This window comes from Hyaloscypha bicolor, assembly GCF_002865645.1.
Source record: "Hyaloscypha bicolor E unplaced genomic scaffold K444scaffold_183, whole genome shotgun sequence".
Lineage (NCBI taxonomy): Eukaryota > Fungi > Ascomycota > Leotiomycetes > Helotiales > Hyaloscyphaceae > Hyaloscypha > Hyaloscypha bicolor.
Window position 1 is genome coordinate 2685922 of NW_020194685.1, and position 24454 is coordinate 2710375.

At 45.0% G+C, this 24454-nt stretch overlaps 6 protein-coding genes across 6 annotated transcripts; 2 read left to right on the forward strand and 4 right to left on the reverse strand.

Annotated features, from left to right (window-relative positions):
* The first annotated feature begins 2340 nt into the window (after positions 1 to 2340).
* Positions 2341 to 8143, forward strand: K444DRAFT_576360 (uncharacterized protein). The gene is made up of 13 exons (XM_024877525.1): positions 2341 to 2968; positions 3026 to 3650; positions 3697 to 3988; positions 4104 to 4485; positions 4542 to 5229; positions 5292 to 5399; positions 5474 to 5811; positions 5867 to 5924; positions 5971 to 6560; positions 6617 to 6922; positions 6981 to 7202; positions 7264 to 7419; positions 7479 to 8143. Exons 1-13 carry the CDS (start codon positions 2467 to 2469, stop codon positions 7763 to 7765), a joined length of 4554 nt encoding a protein of 1517 aa, XP_024727589.1. The 5' UTR covers positions 2341 to 2466; the 3' UTR covers positions 7766 to 8143.
* A 1155-nt stretch (positions 8144 to 9298) lies between these two features.
* K444DRAFT_275099 (uncharacterized protein) lies at positions 9299 to 12431 on the forward strand. The gene has a single exon (XM_024871497.1). It carries the CDS (start codon positions 9494 to 9496, stop codon positions 12299 to 12301), a length of 2808 nt encoding a protein of 935 aa, XP_024727590.1. The 5' UTR covers positions 9299 to 9493; the 3' UTR covers positions 12302 to 12431.
* Positions 12432 to 13176: 745 nt separating this feature from the next.
* On the reverse strand, positions 13177 to 13833 carry K444DRAFT_275085 (uncharacterized protein). Its single transcript, XM_024871496.1, has one exon. It carries the CDS (start codon positions 13714 to 13716, stop codon positions 13357 to 13359), a length of 360 nt encoding a protein of 119 aa, XP_024727591.1. The 5' UTR covers positions 13717 to 13833; the 3' UTR covers positions 13177 to 13356.
* Positions 13834 to 14362: 529 nt separating this feature from the next.
* K444DRAFT_576361 (HET-domain-containing protein) lies at positions 14363 to 16779 on the reverse strand. The gene is made up of 2 exons (XM_024877526.1): positions 15491 to 16779; positions 14363 to 15372 (listed from the first exon to the last, which is right to left on the reverse strand). The coding sequence occupies exons 1-2, from the start codon at positions 16587 to 16589 to the stop codon at positions 14468 to 14470; spliced, it is 2004 nt and encodes a 667-aa protein (XP_024727592.1). The 5' UTR covers positions 16590 to 16779; the 3' UTR covers positions 14363 to 14467.
* Positions 16780 to 17497: 718 nt separating this feature from the next.
* On the reverse strand, positions 17498 to 18713 carry K444DRAFT_604118 (uncharacterized protein). The gene is made up of 4 exons (XM_024878796.1): positions 18437 to 18713; positions 17939 to 18369; positions 17724 to 17881; positions 17498 to 17659 (listed from the first exon to the last, which is right to left on the reverse strand). Exons 1-4 carry the CDS (start codon positions 18601 to 18603, stop codon positions 17585 to 17587), a joined length of 831 nt encoding a protein of 276 aa, XP_024727593.1. The 5' UTR covers positions 18604 to 18713; the 3' UTR covers positions 17498 to 17584.
* A 934-nt stretch (positions 18714 to 19647) lies between these two features.
* Positions 19648 to 21154, reverse strand: K444DRAFT_604121 (FAD binding domain protein). The gene is made up of 2 exons (XM_024878797.1): positions 20569 to 21154; positions 19648 to 20504 (listed from the first exon to the last, which is right to left on the reverse strand). The coding sequence occupies exons 1-2, from the start codon at positions 21050 to 21052 to the stop codon at positions 19744 to 19746; spliced, it is 1245 nt and encodes a 414-aa protein (XP_024727594.1). The 5' UTR covers positions 21053 to 21154; the 3' UTR covers positions 19648 to 19743.
* Between the last annotated feature and the right edge of the window lie 3300 nt (positions 21155 to 24454).

Here is a 24454-nt window from a genome sequence, read left to right on the forward strand (position 1 = left end):
ACAAATATAGGAGCTATTAATCTTATATTTCTAGAAATATTGAGAAGTATTTGGTATAGCCTATTATATATAACTAGCCGTTCTAAATCTTTAATATTCTTAATTTTGAATTCTAATCTTTATATATATGAAATACTACTTTGGAATTCGATATAATAGCTATTACTTATTTATTCTTGATTATAAGCTATACTATTATATCTCTTGGAATTAAATATTTCAGGTATGTATTTATAGGAAAGGCTCTAGTAGCTTAAAAGTACTAGTACTTGTTATTTTATAATATATTAATACTAATAGGTATTTCAATAATTAGGAATTTATTAATAATACCTAAATACTAATAGGAATATATACTAAATATATAGGCTCTAAATTTAATTTAATAATTAATATATATAGGTAGTAGTTATTATTCTCTAATTCTGAATTCACCTCGAACTTTGCTAAAAATTCATACTTTATATTTACTTGCCCTTAATATCTACTACCTTTAATTTTATTATATCCTTAACTTCTTATTATTTAACCTAAAACTTATATAATAAGTTTATTTAAATCCAAGTATCCTTGGTATAATAACTATTTTATAAATAATAAACTATATTCTCTAATTTCTCGGTATCCAAAGTATAACTATAAGAACCCCGGATAGGAGGATTACTTAAGGAGTAAATCTCTAAATTCTGTCTGATCTACTAGAAGTAGTTAAGGTAAGACTATAAAGCTCTTAAATTCGAATAGAACTAATAAAAATAATATTCTAGATACTATTTAGGAGGGTTTATTCTAATCTGGGACTGAGTAGGAGAGGCTTAGTACCTAGCGAAAAAACTGCGCTTTAGTGCGTTTAAAGATATATATAGAGGCTATATCTAAAGGTACGAACCTTAGTTTGATTCTATATAAATATTAGGCTAATATATTATATAATTAATTTAGGATCTAATAGAACTTATAGTTAAACTATACGAGCGAATGCGATTAATGTCCCAAAAGGAAAGCCTGCTTTACTATTACCTCCTTTAGTCGAACTATATTATAAGGTACTAGCTTCGTATATCTTTTGCACCTATATGGCGTCTAGTAATATAAAGGGGGTATGAATGAAGCGTGGTATATGCCGTAAAACGTATATTAATCTTAATAAATAGGGCCCTGTAAATATTATTATTTTATGTAATATTCAGGAGGCATATAAATAGTAAGTTATTTTACTATATGCGATTACTATGGCTAATATAATTAATAGAAACGAGCTCTTACTTATAGATTTCGCTATATATCTCGCAAAAGATATATATTTATATTAATAGCTTTATTTTTTAGTAAATGAGCTTCTAGAATAGGAGGAGGTTAAATAGAGCTTTGACTTTCCTTTTCTAGCTATTAAGGTAAACCTTAATTATAAACTTAATATATTAAAACGAGCTAATTAATATTAGGTTAATGAGAAGACAAAGGAGGTAGAGGCACTTAGCCTATCTTCCTTTAAACAGGAGGCACTTGAGCTCCTGATTAGTTAATTTACTCAACAGAAAAAGACTAATTCAAGGCATATATATATATGCTTTGATATTAACGAGGAGTACGAGCTAAAATCGCCTTTACTAGAACAGGAAAATGGCCAAAGTAGCCGCTCTGGTATAATATTAATATCTCTAACCCCTGAGCTAGATACTCTAACTCCCGCTCCTGATTAAGCTAGCCAGGAAAGGGTCTTTCCAGGTGGAATTACTATGTCCCAAGTAAACGCCTAATTAGCGGCTAATTGCGAATCAGAGCCTGAATTTGAAGCTAGAGCTTTATCTGCGAGAAAGAGAAAGAGATCAGAGGAAGAGGAGACTTTTGATAACGGAGTAATCGATTTGGAAGCTACTGGGGATAGCGTTTTTGTTCCCAATAGATTAGCTAATGCTCTAGGGGGTAGAGAGGGTAGTGAAGATAATAATGGAGCCCGGAGGGTACTACCAGCTAGAAAAAAGTCTATGTATAGGGGCAAGCACGTGAGGTTTAGTGACGAATAAGGGGGGGCGATCTGAGTACTGAAAATCTCGTATGTAACCAATTAATTATCTTTAGTGCCATGCGATCATTAATTTATCGTGATTTCGCATATAAAATGCGACTAATTTAATGTTGGGGTGGCAATTCGCGAAAATGCCGAGTTTTGATCCGAGCGTTCTTAAATTAAACCGTAGCCCGGCATATGAAAAAAGGCATGGCGTTCTGTGTCCGCCCAACGAGGCTTTCCTGGTACCACTTCTCCCAAGGCTCTCCCCGGAATCCTGTTGCAAACTCACCATGGGTTTTGGGTGAGTCATATCTAACCGTTTGATTGGAATCTTTGGGGCTCTCGCGGTGGAGGCTGGACGATAATGGGTGCCGTCGCCTGTCGTGCTTTGGCCTCTTGCCGCTGGAGGCTTGAATCTACCCATTCATGGTGTTTTCAGGCGGACCAATCCGATGCGTCACTCTGAGACAACAAAAATGCTGATCGATGAGCTGTGTCTTGGTAGACAACAATTTCTGCCGAGAGTCCCAGCTATCTCTCGTCACTGCGCATCTCTCCTTCAGTTATCCCATGAGAAACAGTTTTACCTGCAGCACGCAAGAAACCCTGGAGCCACCCTGCAAATGTCCTCGCCTTCAGCCGACGGCCAAGCTGACCCCCCTGAACCTGACATAGTGAAAAGTGAAGTCGAAATGCGCTGTGACTACTACGAAGTAGATCCGAAAAGTCATTCTACCGATTTGTGTTACTGTAATGTGTGTAAATGCACACTTTGCTCAAACTGCTGGACCCGCCAAGTTCCACACTGGAAGCAGCAATTGGGACCTGGGGGAATTCCACATGAGAAAACTGATCTTTGGGTTGCAGAGCAGGTCGAGAAAGTCCTCTCGCCACCACCGGACCATCTCGCCTACCAGCAACTCTACCTGGAAGATGAAGAGACCGCATGGTTTGGTGAGTCAGAGAGCCTTGTTGAATTATCGCTACTGATCTGAAGGTGTGTTCATTTAGGCATTGATCATGATACCCGGCAAGAAGAACCGCTTCTTTTCCAAGATCATGGGAGATACGCAGAATTAATGGCAATTACCAACGCCAAAAGAATCGAGATTAGAGAACTCGGCAACAGCGAACAAGGCTACAGCCCATCCAAGGACACACGAACCCCTTCCTTGGTCTCATTTGTTGGACAAACTGGTGCAGGAAAGAGTGCTCTTATCAAGCTCATAGTCGAGTTCAATCAAAAGCCTCGAGCTGAAAACGCCGATGAGAAATTCCCTTCTCCAGTCGTGGGCATCTCAGGACATCACATGCCAACTTCAGAGGATGTTCATCTTTATCTAGATCCTTTGACTGCTTTCACAGATGGACCCATATTGTATGCCGACTGCGAAGGTTTAGAAGGAGGAGAGCGGGAACCAGAAGGAGCTAAATACCGCAAAAGAAAACAAAGCTCAATCGCGCCCAGTCCAAACAGCGAGGGGTCTTCATTCAAAGACAGATATAGTTCGGAGCGTTTTCTGGCGTGGTCAGACTCTCCCGCTCGACGGACAAGACATTTTGCAGTCAGCAATCTATATCCGCGTCTATTGTTCACCTTCTCAGATGTCATCGTCTTCGTGCTGAGGAACCCAAGGTGAGTTCCTATAACTAATTCTCGGCATTCGTTAACAGCACCACAGAGTCATCGAGGGTGTTCTTGAGAGACTGGTGGAATGGGCAGCAGTAGCATTGGAGACCTCATCGAATCAGCCTGTCTTGCCTCATGCAATCATTGCCCTGAATGCTTCCGAAAACAGCATCGATCCAGAATTGTGGGATACTGACGTCGCCACTGAGCGGCTGCTTGAATCATTGTCTCAGACTGTCCGGCAAAATGAGTGTTTTAGGAAACATTCTCAAATCTGGGCGGGCCGGAACAAGCAAATTAAGACTGTGAAGCAATTGATGCTTTCATACTATAGCTCGCTCAGGGTAGGTGTCTACATGCTCAGCCTTTATAGCCCGTCCCTCTCTTCTCCCCTTTCAGTTGGGAGGGAAGACAACAAACTTGGGCAGAATCTTGCTAATAATATTTCCCTGAATCTAGATTGTACGAATCCCCGCCGAAGGCCGGCCTAAGTTAATTCAAGAGCAAACGCAAAAACTTTATGAAGAAGTACTAATGGGATGCCAAAAATCCAGAGAACGCAAAGAATCTTTGCGTATGCTCCTCGATGCTGAAGAACTCCAATCTTACCTCCAGTGCGCTTTCGATCACTTCGCGAGGACCCTCGATATTGCTTTTGATTTTGTACAAGCCTCATTCTTTAACAGCCCTATTCCGTTGAATTTTGGCGGAAATATTCTCAAACTAGCAATCAACATGATGGAGCTGAAGGAATACACCAGCGCGCGCTCAATTTTTGGTAAGCTGAGCAACGTGGTGGCATCATGCATCATGCAAGATTCGGTGCGGCATGACATAAAAGGTATGTTCAGGCGTTTGAGAGCAGAGAGGCGTATAGCTCATATTTATTCAAAATAGGAACAGCGGAACTCATCTTTCCGCAATATTTGGATCATTTAGATAACGCCCTCAGGGATTTCGACGACCGATATTGGCCCTGCGAGTATATTCTCCGTGGGGCAGTCCCTGCACATATCCAGGCTCACCTCAATTCTATCCATTTCCACTACAACATGAGGGAATCGGCAGTGCTATACCGGTGTGTAAATGTCCGATGCGGTCATGGGTCAAAGGGACACCAGCTGAAAGATGGGAGGGTATTTGCGGCTGGCAGTTACGTCTCCGATTTTTCGTTTGAGAGTTACCACAATGACTTTCGTAAACACGTCTACCTCCGACTGGAACATCTTCTCAAATCGCTTTCTAATAGCATAAAGAAAGGAGAGGCTCCCAGTGCCGCCGCTGCGAGAATCCACAGAGATGATGTTCTCAGCCACTTCTATGGAAACCGAACCAAGAAAGAGGCAAGAGCCTTCCAGAGCCATTCGGTCTGCTTTTGCTGCCTGTTTGAGCCTCCTGAGCACGTGCTCCCGTGTGGACACGTTCTTTGTACCCCCTGCGTAAGATCATATGGACGGCCTAAAGGTGGAAATCTGTTCGAGATACATGAATGCCCTCTGGAGATAAACACACCGGGCCGATGTCAATCCGTGACTCTATACCTCAAGCCCGAAGCTTCAGGAATTCGCGTCTTGTCACTTGATGGGTAATTGTTTCAGCCCTGCTTGAGATTCACTATGTTGGCTTATTCGCTGACTCAATCTTTAGGGGTGGAATTCGTAGCATTGTTCAACTCGAAACTCTTCGTCTGATAGAAAAGGAAATGAATGGGAAATTACCCATTCAATGTTTCTTCGATATGGTTGTTGGCAAAGGGTAAGAACACTTGAGCAGATACACCACGAAGATTGCACTTTTGGAATTATTCTAACAGTAATGCTCTCTTTCAGTACGGGTGGACTCATTGCCCTTGGCCTCGTCACGCAGAGCTGGACTATGGAAGACTGTCTATGTCACTTCGAGCGGATATGCAGCAAAGCCTTTCCTCGTCACAATAAGCGTGGTATTCCAGTGCTGGCTTGGATTCGTGAGAGATACAAACCCAAGCCTGAAACAACTGCATTTGAGATTGCTTTGAAGGGAGCATTTCCAGAGACTCAGCACTTGTTTGGAGATCCTCGTCCAAGTGGCAAACCAGGCTCGCATATAAAAGTGGCAGTCACTGCTACCTCCTCTGCTGGAAGGACAGTTCTCTTGGGAAACTATAACCGTTATGCTTCAAAAAAACGTACGTATCTAGTCCTAGGACAGCCTATAGTCTTGATCACTCAGTTATTAAACAGTTCGCTATCATTTTCGTCGTCCGGAGAAAATAAATATGGAATTAAAAGTCTGGGAGGCGTAAGTAATCCAAGAAATACGCCCATTCGAACACTAATGTTTCTAGGGCTCGAGCGACAATGGCAATGCCGAAACTATTCAAAACAATCCAAAATGGAAGATCAAAGCACCTCTCTCTTGAGGGTGCAGATTTACGTCACAATCCAATTTTAGTCGCACACAATGAGTACAAAATTGCATCAACAGGAAGTGGTGTGGAGATCGAATATCCCGATGTGGTCCTGTCACTTGGAACGGGGCTAACGGCCACTTCGAGTCAAAATTCGAAGGACTCGGAGAAAGTATCTATCATTTCTCGACTGAAAAGACAAGGAAGTACCAAGACTCAGCAGAGACGTGCGAAGGGAGAAATCTCTGTCTCGCCGGAACCCGGTGATTCGTGGGACGAGTACATGAATCGTTGGCCTATTTCAGCTCCGACGTCAAGGTTTGTTCGGTTCAATCCCGAATTCAAAGAAGAATTGTTAGGATCAGAGGATATCGCTACTGTAGAGTCTATGCAACGTATCGTTCAGGACCACTATGCCACTGGTAATCAGATCAAACGACTTACTGCTCAGCTATTTGCCACACTTTTCTACTTCGAATGCTCCGATACAGTTCTTGGAGCAGAGAATAATCAGGTCACCGTTCAAGGTAAGCAAATTTATATTCTCCAAAATATCTTCAAGCTTATTTACGTGTAATTTCAGGACGAATATTGTGCCGTCTTCCAAATGAGACACCAGAGATATCTGAGATTGGGAAGTTACTCAGAGACGGTGACACTGGAGACACCCAATTCATATTTCAAGAAGACGGTGGCACTACACAGCATTTCCAGATAACTCCCGAAATTGTTCAGAAAATGATCAACCATTTGAACTTTAAGATGCCCAGAATACAAATTCGCGGAGTGAAAAATCTGCCGTTTCAAGCAGTTCTACGTTGGAAGGAGGAAGACTTTTCGATCAGCGGGTTTCCTCGCATCCTTCTACGAGACCCGAGCCAAACAATGAGTAAAATATCCTTCGAGAGAGTATTTGGGATTTTTATTGGCTGACAATTAATGTGGAGGGCAGCATCAAGCGACTCAATGGGGAGAACTCAACAAACACCGCCGAAAACGTTGGACTATCCCACCGCCAGATGAATCAGCATTCGTCTCGATGGTAGACCCAAATGAGTCTCTATACGAAGTTCAAGGAGACGACACTTACGACACCTTAACAACTCAACAAGAGCTGCGGAAAACCATCGAAGTTGATCCGAGCTTGCCACGAGGGTCGGTCACCGATGGTAAGTGTGTTTATAGTGTTGACCCTGATACACTATCTGACTTTGAAACCCCCAAAAATAGAAAGCCAGTTGGTGGGTATTGCAGGTTCTTCTCACTCTAAAAGGCCTTCCACCATTTCGGAGGCACCATCAAGTGGAACGTATATCGAGGATACTCCGACACGTGACAGCACGGAAAATTCCACGTACCTTACAATCATGTTCAACAACCATAAAGGTATATCAAGGCAAAATTCTAAGTTCAGTACGCTGAATATTTTCACTGACAAAAAGTAGACAAGGAAGATTTTATACAAAGCGACATCATACGAAGTATGAAAGTGACGCATATCGCGGACTCCACGGCGCCTTTGCTGATTTCCTCGTCAAAATTCAGCATAGGAGACCCACAACCCCCCTGTCAACTTTTACGTGGAGCTTCAACTCGCTCCGTTACTGAGCTTTCGGCTCTTCGTAAGGATGCCCTTGCAAGGGGCGAAATTTCCTCCTCAATCCCACCAAGACTCCCTGATTTCCCGTGGCGAAACGAGGAGGCCTTGACCTTTGAGGTAATGGACAATTAGATAGGTGCTACGCGCTATAGGAACAAGTTTACAGTGGTCAAAATACTGGAGTGTGGTGAACAAAGAGGGCTCTATGTGCGGCGAAACCCCGAAGGAGGCTGGGGAAAATAGGGTACGGGTACTTTTCTCAACACCTTCAATACCTAATAGAACAAGGAACAAATAGCATTCAAGACACAGTACTGGGTATTTCAAAAACATGTTACTGGAGATCTCAAATTGAGAAAAAAGGAATTTCGTCATTCTGGTATGTCAACGTTTTTTCCATTGTTGGGGTCGGCCCGGTCGAGTCGGGTGATTGTGCTGAGTAAATTTGCCTCAAAATTTTGCAAGACGAACGAGAGAATTCTTGTAAGCCATGATATCTTTTAGTATCAGGCCGTTCCTTTGCAGTAAAAGAAATGGATGGAAATGGATGGAACGGGATAACGGGGCCGCTTCTTCGATATTTCGCTCTCTTTCTTGACTTGGTTACTTAGACATATAGTAGTCAATAAGGTTCAACTGCGTGATATTCGGTGCTGAATACCTCTCCTCGGTTTAAACCTTGCGCTGATTTACTCTTCAAAAGCGGATGCCTTTCATTGCTTGTATAAGGGGTACTTCCTTTGCAATTGTATTGGAATGGAGATTTATTAATCATTGCGGCTGGCCCTTTGTTATAATATTTTTAAAAATAAGAAATAAAATAATACCAGGCCAGAATGGTGAGGTGTCAGTGACGATGGACCCCGGGCCAAATCGCTAGGTTGCTGGCCCCACCAAGATGCTACCGCCTTCATACACTATCCACATGATTGAGCTTTCGAGCAAATTCTGAAACCGATGGCAAAAGAGGAACGAGTACAGTGGGGCAGCTTTACGACTCCATTCTGGCAACAGCGCGAAGCAGAGAGGGCTAGTCACGTGCCATAGTCGGCCCCCCTGATGTATCCACTTCACTTTCTCTTTGCGACAATTACAACCAGAATGAAACAGCCTTTGATCGTGAATAAAACGTTCACCTTCAGTATTTCATTGTCTTGAAGCGAGAACTGTCTGAGCTCACTTTCTCCGATGTTTAATCCGTCCCATTCACCAACGCCTCAGCCTGTCAAGGGCAATATTGTTCCGGTTTATTTACAAACGTTTTTCAACTACCAACACCAATACAACAACTACAATTACAACTACAAAGCGCCGCACACTTTGCTCTAGCAATGCATCGTGACGCCAGTCGCACAATCAACGAGTTACTTGCTGCACGACTCTTTACCCGAGGGGAACATATCTTTTGCGCTGCAGGATCGCAGGACGCTCCTGCTTCGAAACACCTTCGATCTGGACCTCTCGAGTCCATCTATCACCTGCGACATTCCTAGACAGCACCTTGACTCGACATATCGGGAAGGAGCGACCTGGTAGACAGCAAAGATGGACAACTCCTCGGACGTCGATGACCGACTCCTGGGAGCACTGCTGAACAAAGAGATCGAGGAGCCTTCGACACAGCAACAAACATATAGCACGACATTGCCTGGGAACAGCGAGATGAAGGAGACTTCGACCGAGCAACAAGCACAAAGTACAGCAACGCCAGAGAACATCCAGGAAGATTTCGGTGCTGATCAAATCATTCCCGAAATTGTTGGGACCCAGGTAAGATTACCACCTCAGCCAGACCATTCTACTGACATCTAAAAGGACAGTCAGCCACTCTGTGGACAGGAAAACGACCCTTTTCAAGCTATGATGCACGAGATTGGAGATATCCGAGCCCATACCCAAGTTCCCCCTTTTGGCTTCGCTCCTTCCCACGCAGCTTTTATACCAGAGCCACCACTATCTCCGACTCACGAGCATCTCAACCTCCAGTCATCGCCTATTCGTGAGCATGCATTTTTCCAGCCGTCGCCCCACCGGTACAAGAGCCTATTTCAAGACATGTCTTCCCCACTGCCGGTCGAACAACTTCTGTTGCACAAGTTCATCAACAATCTTCCTACCCATTCGCCTTCCCCATTCAAGACTGACATATTTGTGGAGAATCCTGAGCAGAAACGTAAATTGGTTGAGCGACCAGTCTTTTTGAAAGAACGGGACCAATATGACGAAAATGGAGTTCCTGTTCGCTGCGTCGAGATGGCCATGGTGTACGACAAACCTCCGAAGCATCGTGCACATTGTGTCATGGTCGGCTCGAGCAAGATTGACGCAGATGTTCCTGGACAGCCTGCGGTGGAGTTTCCCTGCTCAATTTGGACGAGAAAGTACCCAGCTGGTTGGGACGGCATTTACTTGAATGAGGCGGGCAAGCTTGTCAACCATGAGTTTAATAGCCGCAGCAGAAATCTCGTGTGGATGTACTCCGCAGCAGCATGTGTTGTCATGCAAGGAGTTGAGAAAAGCATCGAATGTGTGGTTCCTCAGAAGGTCGTTGAATTCAACGGAGGTCAAATCGATTTGGAGCCTGCATGGGAAGATGTTGTCAATGCTCTCAAGGAGGAGTGTATACGCCGGGTACAGGGCGTATGCACATTTCAGCAACCACAAGTCACAGGACAAGCATTCTGGCGGCAGGGATTCCAGCAGCAGGTATTCTCTCAGCAAGTATTGCCTCCGCAAATGTTGATGCAGCTGGCGAACATTGAGAATCATCTTCCACCCAAGAACATCCCGCGAAGAACTCAAAAGACGCCAAAGAAATCCAAGAAAGAGCAAGTCCCCTGTCCACCTCAGCAAGCATCGCCCTTTCAAAAATTTGTTTCACACGCCCTGGAACGATCGACAAGCGACGCTGGTGCCTTTACCAGCGGCAACAATATGAAAACCCCTAATTCCGGAAACGAGTATCAGACGGCTGTTCCACAGCGCGAGGGACATTTTGAGCACCCTCACCTCGGACATCCGCTGGGCTGGGATGATGGTCCCATTCTACCAGGTTTTGGTCGCCCATACCAAGAGGGAATTGGCGGCCCTTCAGCACAAGAAGCAGTTGAAGCTCATGGCCAGGAGAACAATGTACCATCCCAAGTGGTACAACCTATAAGCCACAGCCTGCAAAACAACGATATCTCGCTTGAACAAGAGGACCAGTCAAAACCAAAGCGAAAGCGTGCACCGGCAAATAAAAAGCAACCGACGCAAATTGTTCAAGAGCTTTCTGGACAATCCGACCAGGTTGCGGAAGCCGAAACACCACCGGCATCCGGAAAAGCTGGAACCAAGCGAAAGAACTCCATATCAACTCGAACACCTGCTAAGAAGACAACTGCTGCGAAGACAGGGGCAACGACTGCACCTGTAACTAAGACGCCTACTGCGAAGATGCCGGCCACTAAAACCCCCTCATCTAAGACGCCTGCTACGAAGACACCTGCGAAAAAGCGTGGCCGTCCTCCAAAAAAGGCAACTCCGTCTTCTGAGGTCCGGGGTGATGGTAGTGAAACCGGCGAAGCCAGCGAGACCGAGGACGGCATGCGAGATAATGTTTCTGAGCAACAAGTTCAATTTGGTCCCCCGTTACCTTCCGATCCATCAACGGGACTCGAGACTCAACAAGGTATGCGAGACAATGGTCCCAAGCAACCAGTGCAATACGAATTGCCGTTACCTTCTCATCCATCAACGGGATTCGAGACTCAGCAGAGGCGAATGAGCCAGTCAGTCCAGAATCATGGATTCACCGCAAACCCTACCAATCAACCCCAAATGTCCTTGCCGGTTTGGAACAATCCACAGAAGTCTAACCTCTTTGATCTGCACGGAAGTTCTGCCATCAAACCTCACTTCCAAGCTTCTCAAATCTACCATCAGATTAGGAACATTGATGCTGAACAGATACGCCTTTTCCGGACCTGCCCCAACGTTATTGTGAACCCTGCGGGGTACCTCGAATGCCAACATCAGATTGGAGAGCTTGGTAGAATGCGAGATGCCTTGTCCTCGATGATGCCTGCTCATCTATTTCCAATGTATCCGGTGGCTTGGAACAATGGCTTCCAGCCCAACTACGGGCTGTACCCAACCCACCAGAACGACGGCCAGGTGCACCTGAACGGCCAAGTCTTCCCAGTACAACAGAACGATAGCTTCCAGTACGGCTCATCCCAAATGTCTAGCATGCAGCAGAACAACGGTTCCTACCAACCGCATTCTCAAATGTCTGGACCACAGTGGTACAATGATTCCGAAAGGAGCTCTACCCCCGGCAACTATCTCCCATCTGCGACTCTATCCTTCACTCAACCAGCAGAATTTCAACAAGGGGCACAGGCAACCGTAACTCTTCCAAACGATTCCGCCATGTCTAGTATGAACGTGGGAGGGCCCGGACTGAATCTCAATATTCCACAGTCCACCACCTCTCCGACGCCTCAATATCCGTCTCCAACTCAAATCGGTCTTGCCGAATTCCCCGAAGAGCAAGTACAACGCGCCCGAAGCTCTGTTAAATTGACTCTTGAAAAGCCATTTTACGGACTGTCGAACAGTTCTAGCTGGACCCAGCAACAAGAGGGCGATGACCGAATGACCGGGGACGACCTGGGATTTTGAGGTTAAATGAGGGTTTCAAATAATATCAGGGGCGACAATATAATTCGTTGTGAGTGTGTTGTACGAGATACCCTTTAGTTCTTATCCCGTAGCGATGATTCTCCTAGGTAGCATGGTAGATTAAGGAGACTTCTCGAGCGATGGATTTCTGAATGCTCGCGTTGATTTGGGATAATTCAAACGGGTCGTGCGTGTGTCCTCAGAGACATTAAATAAAAACCATGATTTGACCTGATGAACTGCCCAAGTGATTGCACTGATTAAAGTGAGTTGGACTTCCCCCACCACACCACCAGCCTCCTCCCCACTACCACATCCCACAACATCGCAAGCAAAACAAATGGACAACAGCACAGCGTAGCTACCACGCCCAACCAATCCTCTCTATTCATCCAACTATCCAAAATACCCCTGCAGCGCCGCCGTCTTCGACGGCGAGATGTCGGCGTAAAGGGAATATTGGTGTTGACGTTCGCTTCGAGGAAGGTGGGCTCGATCGCTGGCTCGTGATTGCGGGGGCGTCGGGAGATTGTCATCCCAATTCCAGCTCCTGAGATAGGTGGAGTCCCTTCACCTCTACTATTTTTGACAGGTGAGGTAGAGAGGATGCCGGAGCTGGTGGGTTCCTGAAACGGGACAAAGACAGTGAAGGAACCACCTTCTTTGACGCGGACGGAGCGGAGGGGAAGAAGCATTTGGTCTTCGTGGAAGCGCCGGTAGGTTGCGTTATAGATTGTTATGCGAAGAAAGGAGAGGGAGGCGAGGCGGGAGAGCAGGAAGGTACAGGTGATCCATTGGGAGTGGGCTGTGTCGAAACCGTGGTAGAAGGAGGGAGGTGGTGGGGAGAGGTATGTTGGGGGGATGGTGACGGTGATATTGAGGGTTGTGAGGTGGGAGAGGGAGGTGTGGGGGACGAGTGTGAGGAATTGGTAGAGGGTTGGTAGGGAGTGCGTGGTGAAGGTGTGGAGGGCGTAGATAAGGTGGATGGCTTCTTGGTGACTGGGTGCGTTTGTTAGTTGGATTTCATTTGATGATGGAAGCGAGGGGAGGCAGGTTTACACGGTTCGACAGGCAAGAAATATCGAGAGATATGTCCCTTGTAAAGCAGGCGGTGTCCCGTTTCGGATATGCCATCCTTTGCATGTTTCATAGTGTGTGTGGTAGCGGAACAGGTCCATTGTGTTCGAGATGCGGGTGAGGGGTGAGGGGACGAGAGATTGGTTGGGGGAGAGGCAGGGTGTGTAGGTTAATTGTCCGGAGCCCAGAGAGGGTGGGTATAGAGGGTTGAATTGAGATGTTAGGTTGATATGGAGGGCTGGGCCCCAGGAGAAGGAGGTTATATGGTGTTGGTAGATTTGGAGCCGGATCTCGACGGGGAGATCGAGGAACGAGAGGGGCTGGTGGGGCTGAGACATTGTTGAGAGATGTGTGATGTCTGGGATTCGTTTTGAGAGTGATAGAGGACGAATGCGGGTTTATATGAAGAGATATGTGATCAGAGATCTGGCCAGAGTCCTAGGCGGAGACAGTGAAATTGAAGCCTGTGATGATGACGCTGCTGCCTTGAAAGTTGAGAACACGGCAGTGCCGCTGATGCAGATTGATCCTGAGGCCATAAAAACAGTCTTACCACCTTTGGTACAGCCGATGTTATACGTATCTCATTTTATAGCTTTTATGAGTCCTAGGTGTGGTGATAGAGAAATGAGATTGAAAATGAGGTCGAGATAGAAAGTGAGAAGTGGCGTCGCATTCTCGGCCCCACTTTTCTCGCCACACTTCTATTTTCGGAGCAACCCCTTTACCTTGGTAATGCTCGTAAATCGAGCAGAGTAGGGAGTTGCATTTATGGTAAAAGAGTTAATTAAAGCTAGCTAGAAAAGAGCTCAGGTGAAGTATGGAAACTCTAGAATATGGGTGTACAGAGCCTGACTAAGCGGAGCGATCGCGCTATGCCTAACTGAGAGATCGTCCTGCAACAGTGCTGCAGCACTTGGGCATTATTTTCATTCTTCTACTTGGGTCACGTGCATATATGGAAACTCATGGTTCGAAGTTGATCTCGATCAATTTAGAATTTCTTGTCTCAATCCTCCTTTTGCAAAATTTGGCCTACTATGTGGCGTTTCATTGCCGAAGTTTGCAAGGTCGGACCACATCGGCCAATTATACGAGATCCAAAACAACGACTTCAGCGTGATATGGAACGTCGAACTTCGCTCTGAACTGTTCCAGATCACCAGTGTGGCTGTCCATGAGCCAAACTCCACCGATGACTTGGTACGTATACTTGTTAACATCAGAACCTATTCGTCGCAAGACAACAGGAACGCTGCAGCTTCTTAGAAAGAAAACTTCATCTGAGGATCTTGTATGTGGATTGACGAGACCTGCCATGAACTTCACCGTTCCCGGCTTCTCTAATACGTGGTTCAATTCTGCGAGCCTCATTCCACTCCCTAAGACTTGCTCCAAGGCTTGGTTGGCAGCGTCCCATGCTTTGATGCGTCTTCTCTCAGTGAGTTCTGCATTCACTTGCTTTGCCCTTGAACTGATAATTGAAGATGACCAGGAACTCTGAGTTTCAGACACTCGTGCCTGAAGCTGTGACCACTCCCGAATGGTCCAGGGTCCAATCTTGAACCAGGCATTGCTGTCTAACCAATTGATGATCTGAGTATTGTAGATAGAGCCTCTACCTTGAGGCGTCCAAAGGCTACTAAAGCATTCATCGATCTCATTTGGGCGGATGTCGACACCCAAGCAATTCATTGTGAGCGTCCTCCAAATTAACAATCGAACCCGCACGTGTTCCTCGGTGGCGGCACCCAAGTCAGAAAGCTCTTTTCGCAGATTTTTAGTTGAGAATATGTAAGGTTTTGGAGAATGTTGGAGTTGTGCACTTTGTGTGTGACTTTCCAAAGAAGAGGATATCCCATTTATGGAACCAACATAGATGGCTTTCACTCTAAGCACAGAGGTTGTGGAAGTTGTGAGAACAGGATCAAAATCGAACGATTTTGGAGAACGAAAGATCAATTTTTCGAGTGTGGTTATGTATGGTGATGACCCTGAGTAACAGAAGAGTTAGTAATTACTTGATACAGTTGGTTTCGTGAGAGGGCAATTTCTCGGGAGAAAATCACGGAACAGTCCGAAAAGGGAAGGGATTTCTCCCCCAACACCTACACAGACTAGGCCAGTTTGGTGCCCAGGTCGGTATTTCGGCAGAATCTTGCGGCTTTGTATCAGCCCCTCTGAGGCAGATCTGATCCAAACTCCGATTACGGCTGAAGCTCAGCCTACTCATTTCAGAAATGATCGATTTTAGTGACTGCTTGTAGTTGGGAACTGGCACGATTCGGAAACCGTCATGACATAATCCAAGCAAGGCAAATATCTTGTCTCGGGGATCCGTGGCTTTCGTGTGGGTGGTCCATGTCATGGCTTGTAAAATGCTGATTGGCTTGTTGGTGTCAATCCAATGTTCCCTGAATCTCAGGAGATGACTTGCTCCGATCCCACTGATGTTAATTCCTTGCTCTTCATGCCCGTGGGCCGATTCCTTGACGAGCGATCTGAGAACGGGGACGAGGAAATCCCAGGAGACCTCAACAGTTCCATAGAGCATCGTCACCGTCGAAGCGACTGTGATTTCTTGTATAATCCATACTCTTCTCCAGTATTCTTTGTTGAAAAAAGATATCATCACATCCCATTCTTCCCCGGATGTCAGCATTGAATCTGATCTCGAGGATCGAGCTTGATCCGAAGATAGAGTTGGCCGAGGAATGACCATCTGCATTTTGCGAAGAGATCTCTCAATCGCTGGCGATGGAGCAGTTCCCGCAATTGGCCCAATCCAGGCCAGCACTTCCTCTGCCCTGGAGTAAATCTGCCTCATCATTTGAATCTGCTGACTTCGTTCGTATAAATCGCTTTGATTGATGCAGAGAGCATCAACCCAAATTCGAAGTTCTTGTTTCTCTCCTCTCCGCTCCCACACCGCCAACAGAGCCCGGTGGAGGTTTTCCGTGATGGCAATAGATTGAACCTGTGCTCCTTCACTATCTAGCCGGAGAAATTCGTCGGAAGCCGGGTCTCCCCAGCAATATGATAGAGCGGTGTATGGATCGGTGTCAATCAGAGACACGTGCTTCAACGTTCCTCGAAAACGAGGTTTTAGTTTTGAAACGGCACCCCGCGATTCTTCAATATCAAGGCTGAACTCAAGGATGCGTATCTCATGGCTGTTGATATCCAGCGCTTTATACAGAAAAGACGCCATTGCTGTGTTTCCCTCGCTTTATGTCTCTAGTCGGGCGTTTTGGATGGTTGTCGATACGCCGCCGCAAGACTCAAAGGTCGAGAATTGAGAGGTTATTTGTCTGGCTGTAGCGGTGTAAGCAAGCAGACCCCCCTTAGACATCTGAATCGACAAATAAAGACGAGTTTGTGGACCGGCATCGTACCTCGTGACGATCAGATTGACGTTCATGAAGTTGCGAGAACGAGGCCTGACAAGACTGAGACATTTTGGGTCACATGGGGAAGGAACGCCTCTCACGTGACAACCCCCTCTCTTTTGGGTCTTGCAAAACCACCTAGTCTAGGGACTTGAAGTGAGTCTCAGGTGGTGTTACACGATTCATGAACAAATTCTAGGGAATTAGAGTGGCTGGAAACTGTCGTCGTTGGAAAATTGGGAGTGTCCCTCGAGTATCCAGCCGTCCAAGAACCCTGGTCCCTAATACTTTATACAAGCGTGGATAAGAACAAGTCTGCTTGGTATGTAATAGTCGGACTTAACATTGTGACTAAAGGGGCCCCACTCTTTAGTCGGGGAAAGCGAGTTGGCCCGTGAAAGCGAGATGGCCCGCACCAAATAATATCCTTAATAACTTGAAACCTTGACCTTTTTAAATAATTCTAAGTAGTAGAATTAAAAATATAAGCCTTATAAACTAGATATAATTCTCTAAATCTTAAAAAAAGATATGGGTAGAGAGTTATTAAGATTTTAATAATAAAATTGCAAGAAATACAAAAATCATAAGAATTATTTATTTGCGACTATTTCGCAAGCATTAGATCTACGACTTTTGCTTAATTATAAATTTTTATTCTTTTACTTAAAACTTTAGCCCTTAAGTATGCGATAGGTAACTGTAAGATTGAGAATAAAACGTATTAATTCGATTTCCTATAGCTAGTTCCTAATAATATTTTTTTAGAAGGCAAAAAAGGCCGAAACAGGCCATCACCATTTTACTGAACATCTGATTACTTCATGTCAAGATGTGACACAGCATTGAAATATTCTGTGTCGTCAAACATAGGTTGGCGTTTGGGATCAAACTAGAAGCCGTCTGTTAGAAAGGTTATTAATCCCAAACACTTTCGGAAGCATAGATGTACATACCCCGATACCTCTGCCGTGATCGAGAACGAGGGCTTCTTTTCCAAATACAATAAAAGAGGTAGAGAAATCCAGTGCATCCCTAGCTAGACTCTCAAATCTTGCCTGTGCCTTCCGAACATACGGGACCGAAGCCGCGCTCTTCATAAACAATTTATACACTAAGCAGTATTGTGGATTATTCCCGCCCCAAAAGTAAGCATTGAGATCAAACTGACTGCTCGTAATGCCCACATTAACCTCAACCTTATACACTTCCTGCCTGGTATTCTCGCTCAGCGCCCGGACAAGGAGTGTCTGCACCTTATCTTGAACCGCACCACCATGTCGCTCATTGTCCGGTGTCGCCAGAAAGTACGTTGCTACCGTCGCGAAGCCATCATCCGCGGTAGGCTTCATCTCATAAGGAAGCGGCACCGGTTCCTCGGTCGCAAGCAATGCCATCGTGGTTTCAAAATCAGCAAAAAGTGGTCCGTCAGGCCCGACTTTTGTCTTCACCCAGTTGCTGCTAAAGACCTGTTTCAGGTGGTCCCAACCACGGAATGTGAGTTCTGTAACGTCGTCACGGCCCACCCAGGCATGGTTGAGGTTCAAGCCGCCGGGGCGCGCACCGAACGCTGCGTCGAAGATGGGCGTCTGGATATATTTGCTAGGGGGGGCTCGGTCAGTGGGTAATTGTTTGGGGAAAAACCAGAAAAACCAGGTGAACTGTATACTGTGGTGATGCTTCTTCGGCGTCGCTGAGGGCACCGTGGACACGGAAGCGGTGGTCATTGTACTCTTTGCGCGTCATGTTTGGCTTGCGGCGGCCGCACGCAATCTGCTTGATCTCTCCAGTGACCTCAGACATGCTAGCGGAGTGTGGGTGATTACTGCCTTGCATCAAAAGTGTCCTGTTATGAGAGGGGAGTGGTATGGAAGCACAACTTGTGGTTGACGGCAGCTTACTTCCTGGCGTTTGTGATGAATTAAAGAGGGCTTCTCCAATGCAAAAGCCGCTTTTGCGGCTGAGTATTCGGTATACAGGAAAGGGCTGCACCAGGGGAGGTAAGAAGTGAAGAATGTGCCGTACCCGAGGTATCACGGAGCTCAGCTTAAGGGGGGGTTGTTCACTTCCGGTGGCGCATTGCGGGGGCGAGGGGGCGGGGAAAATGGCTGCGGAAAGTGGGGGAGCCAACCCACAACAACGAATATCACAAACATGCGGGAAGGCTCGCTTTGCCTTAATTTCCATCAGGAGAACGACAGTTAAAGTCGGAGGCTGAGCCTGGAAAGAAGTTTACGTACTCGGTTAGCGGGTGGGAGCAGTGTTGTCAAATGAGTAGAGTAGAGTAGAGCAGTGGGTCCTACTCATACGCTACTCAGCCAAAATATGTCCTACTTATACTCTACTCATTGCTCATTAAGTATATACTTAATTAGCTTAAGTAGTAAGTCACGCGCAAGCACGTATTATAGTAGGGGGCCCCCAGCTGAATTATCAGTTTTAAACTTACTTCAAAACGACCCATTATATCTCAGAGTAAGTAGAAGTCAAAGTAAGCCTTACATATCTCTTCTCTCTTTAACTTATTACTTAAAAGTTACATGTCTTAATTAATACGTTGTTATTGTATTAATTTTTACTACTATAATAAGTAGTATTAGAGGAGTTGGCTCACTGACAGGCCACATGAGTTTCTTTGATGGACTAAAGTTTCAAGAAACATATCCATCGAAAATCGGTATTTGGCATTACGTCCATAGCGAGGAGTCATGCAGAAGTAACATGATGGCTGCTGCTGAGCCCCCGGAGGTACCTCGAACTATAATACTTCAAATCTTTGAAATAACAGCTTCACATGTTTCAAAATCGCCGAAACGAAGGCCAAATGAGAAGCCTAGAAAAACCAAATTACGTAAAAGTAAAGAAGTAGTACTATTATAGAAAGACTGTTATTTTGAAGTGTTCCGACAGAACTTAGCAAGGCAGCTCCTGAGTACTGAATGTGACGTTTCATGACAAGATATTCAGTGATTTTGTCTAAAATTGTATCAATTCCTCTCCTGCTTGAACTCTTCTCAAGCCTTCGATAACTCCAGGATATGTCCAATTATATCTTTGAAAGCGGTAGATGTCTCCCACAGTCTTCTTGTTGACAGATTGTCTAGTATTGTCCTGAATTTGACTTGCTCTGGGCCTTCTAACGGAGTCAAACTCCTTCAGAATGCGTGGTACATCAGCTGGCGATACACCAGGTCTGTTGAAAAGCTCAAATCCCTCCGCATCTTCGATTGACTGTGATCCACCTTGGCCTTGGTGTGGTGTCATCGCGTGTGCTGCATCTCCGATTAGTACTGTTTTCCCTCGGACATACGTCGGAAGAGGATCCTGGTCTCGAAGCTGCCAGAGCTTGATATTCTTCCCAAGCTTCAGAATGTCAAGGAGCCACGGGGGGAAATCCTGGAAGCAGCTGAGAAGCTCCTCTACATCGCCGGCGGCTGACCACGACTCGGTTGTTGCAGTCTTCAGAATATCGTCTGGAACTATGCAGACGAAGTTGAGCAGTTCGAAATCACGACACGGGTATAGCACGGCAGACCGCCGGGATGGATCGAATGAGAAGACCGTCTTTAGCATTCCCGGTTTGGATTTATCCAGGATGCGGAAGTCGGGTATCTTCTCGAGAATCTCTTCTCGTGGGAGGGTAAACCGGAAAGCTGATAAACCAGAAGGGCGCGCACTCTTGAAGGCATCGTCGCCAACGACCATTGCTCTGGCGATGGATTTTACACCATCGGCGGCTGTACTACTGTTCAGTTCTTGTATTGTCGTGTCTCAATGAGTGCAGTAGATCCTCTAACTCACCGATGACAAGGTCCGCGTCCACCTTCTCGCCGCCTTCCAGAGTCACTGTCCCTGTCTCGGCATCAATGTCGACTGCCTTTGTACCATACCGAACAATCGCTGGCACGCCCTTTAAGCCCAACTCCTCACTCCGCGCCGTTGCGAGTCGCAAGAACTCTGCACGCAAATCTGCCCGATGCTGGAGCAACCAGGGGCTACCGTAGTCCTGGGCGTAGTCTACCTCGATGTCCCTCACCATCTCTCCCGCCTTGTTCCAAGTCCGCAGGTTTCCCACAGGGACCGAACCTGTCCGCGTAGGGTCAAAGTTGAGCTTCGCTAGGATCCTAGTACCGTTAGGTCCAATGCTGATCGCTGCTCCCACTTCGATGGGGTCTGTTGAGAGCTCGAGCACGGTCACAGAATGCTGCTCGCGCAGTACTCGGGCGGCCAGCGAACCGGCGATCCCTCCACCTATGATCGTTACCTTGAGGCCAGACTGTGTCATTGTGAATGCTTGCTGTTGGTGTTGGGCCGTGGAGGTTGAACTGTCTCACAGCTAGGTCGGAATTGTTTCGATGTATGACTGCTCGCGTGTTAGTTGAGAAAGAAGGACTCGATTGGTGTTCTAAGAGGGGTTTTACAGGTCTATATATAGGGTCTAGTACCCTGGTCAAACAGGGAGTAAAGTCAGGTAATTTAGGCTACTAACATACCCTCGCAGGTTTGCACGTGACAAGGAGGTTTGGATATAGTGAAAAAGAACAAATCTTAGTCTATATAGGCACTTGATTTTAAAGCCCAAAAACCCCCCTAAACCGTACAATATCCCGTGAACCATAATATAAGACTCACGTGAGGAGCAAAAGGTCGATTAAATAGAGCAGTCGTATATATGTGGACCGGATATAAGAGCTGCGGGGAGGAAAAAGGCCGTGAAGTGTATAGCGTCGACGAGAACTGGTTAACGAGAGAGTGAAAGGATGTCAAGGGAGAATACGTCAAGTAGTGTGATGGTAGTGAGGCTTGAGAGGCTTGCCGTTAGCCGAAGAGTACCGGCTAATCAGAGGACGAGACTTATAGAAGGGAGGGGCGAAGGCCAAAGGGAGCTATTTGCTAGAAGGGAGGACCGGCTAGTGAGAGGGTGGTGCTCTTAGGAAGAGGAGGATCGAGCGAGCGGAGCTTTTGGCCTGGGCTATTAAGGGGAGAGAGAGCCCTTGAGTAGTAATAAGTGGCGGTGGCAGGTAAGCTTAAACCTCGTATAAGAGCTTAGCTAACGTGTTTCTCACTGAGAGAGGAGTGCCCGACGAGAAAGTAGGCAACTGTGAGGGTTGGCGAGAGAGAGAGAGAGTCATTATCAAGAAAGGCACTAGCGTAGCGAAGGGACTAACGAGCCTGCTGACAGAAGTCCGTGTTTTTAGCGATGTTTTCAGGCCTCACAAAACCAAAGTCGCCTACTTTACTTCATAGTTTCGCAGCAACTACAAGTTAAAACCTTATATAATTCAAGCGCATGAGATAAAAGAGGCCAGAATAGGTTTAGAACGCCTGCAAAATCAATTCCGAATATAAATTTGAAGTATCCAAAATAGTTATAGGGTTCATTTCTTAGCGAAATACCCTAAAAACACGGACTTTTGTCAGCAGGCTCGTAAGGCTAGTGTCTTGTGTATATTATTGTGGAGGTAACGAAGAGAAGGGAGTCGTGGTCGGGACACAAGAATAAGTCGTGGAATCGCAGAATACGAGGTAGTGCCTCTAGTAAGCACTTAAAGGACAAACGTTAAATTGTGTTACGAAATTAAGAGTTAGAAGAGAATATTAATAATTAATAAAGAAGCATTATTATGTAAAAGACTATTACTAGATTACTACAAGCTTGCTATAGTTATAAGTAAAGACTACTTTTATAAAATTAATTTTAAAATAAAGCAAGTATTAAGCATATATAAGAAACGATTATAAAAAATACTAAATAGGGAAAAGAGATAATATAATAAATATATATAATAACTTGAGAATATAAAAGACTTTAAATAAAGTATATATAGCTATAAAAATATAATACTCTTATAAAAATAAAGAAACTAAGAGCTTTAAAGAAAGAAAAAGCCAAGTAATATATAATAAAAAGTTATATAATTATAAAGTATTTTATATATTTGTTATAATTCTCTAATTAGATTACTTTATTACTTATTATAATTTTAGTATTAGCTTTTATAATTAAAAGTAAATAAGTACGTAATTACTTAACTTTATAAAGCAGTTTTATAATATAATAAAAGTAATTTGAAAATATATTATTTAATAAATTATAATAAATTCTTAATTAATTTTTTAATTTTTTAATTTACGTATTTCTCAAATATAAATTAGAACTTTAAGAATTTATTTTCTTATCTTTTCTTATAATAAATTATTTTAGTATTATTCGTTATCACTAAAATGCCCTGTACGCACAGGCCTATGAGGTTGGGCTCGTTACACGGCCCCCGTTCCGCGTTACCCTCCACTTTTCGGTTCACGCAGATCCGGCAATGTTCGATGAAACTGACACTGTCCTTAGGAACCACCTCTACTTGGATACAATTTTCGGTACCCTCGGCTCTGTGGTCTCAGTGCATAAGATGGCGGGATGTCACGAATTTCGAAGTGGCTTTCGCAAACACCTTGTTTGAGTTGGAGCTGAGGTCAGATCTTGATAAAATGCCTACGCGGGAGGTTCTTCCTGCACCTTTTGTACAACTAGAAGTGCAAGAGTATGTACTAATAAAGGTACTTCAGGATGACTAAATCTAAGTGGAACTTGCTGTAAGCTCGTTGATCCCCTTGGACTGGAAGCGAAGCAGCAAGAACCTGTTCACACCCTTCCACCCACATCGCAAGAACGCCTTATATCATGACCTGCTCTGGCTTCTAGCCAGTCATTGAAACTTATTCAATCTCTGCAATCACGGTTTTAGGTATGGGCATATCTGGCACCGTAGTCGACAAATGCACTTCTTTAAAGTACGAGATTTGAGACCGGATCATGAGCATCGGCTCTGTAGGCTGGAGTGACGGCAGCTCGTCCCAATCGCATGTCCTGATTCACGAACGGGACAGGTGCAAAATAACTAAATCTCAAACACAATCTCTCTCCCAACGGTAAAAATTCGATCACGATAAACTGACAGCCCAGATCTCTAATAGCGTCGCTTTCGCTGATGCAGCCACAACACCGTTTGCACTCTCTACCGTCTTCTGCGCTCTCTTCCTAAACCTAGCTTTACCTCCCCCCAACTGAGCAAAAAGCAAGAATGCTCCTACAGTTTTGATTCGGGTAAGCCTTCTATCCCAAATTATCTCTTTCTTCACCTCATTGGTAAATTAAGAGCTTCAGGGTGCATCCGGCAGCGTTGACGCCTACGGAGATCGCGGCATAAAATATCGGGAATACAGGGCATTATTTTATAAAGGCCACTAAAGGGCCTATAAGGTCTTACTTTAATCTCCCTGTAGCTTTTCTAGTACCCTATAAGCCCCTATAAGCTTACTGAAAGTGCCCTGAAGCCTTAATATAGGCTTATATAGCTTAACAAGTACTAAACGCCCCCAAACGCCTATAAATGTAGGCGAGTCCACTAATTAGTAGCGAGTAAAGGGGGGAGTAATTAACCTTAATACACATCTTTCCGTATATACTTTGTCTTAAATACTAATTCTAATTAATTAGAAAAATACTTTATATCTTTTGCATTATTTTAGTAATTATTATAGCTACTTTTAAAGGTTTATTTAACTTTTCTGACTTATTAAATAGCTAATTAGAGCTCTTTTCCCTTTCTAATTCATTAGATAACGAATACTATAATAAGTATACTAAAGATAAAGAGGATGCATAATATAATTTACTATTAGATTTGGA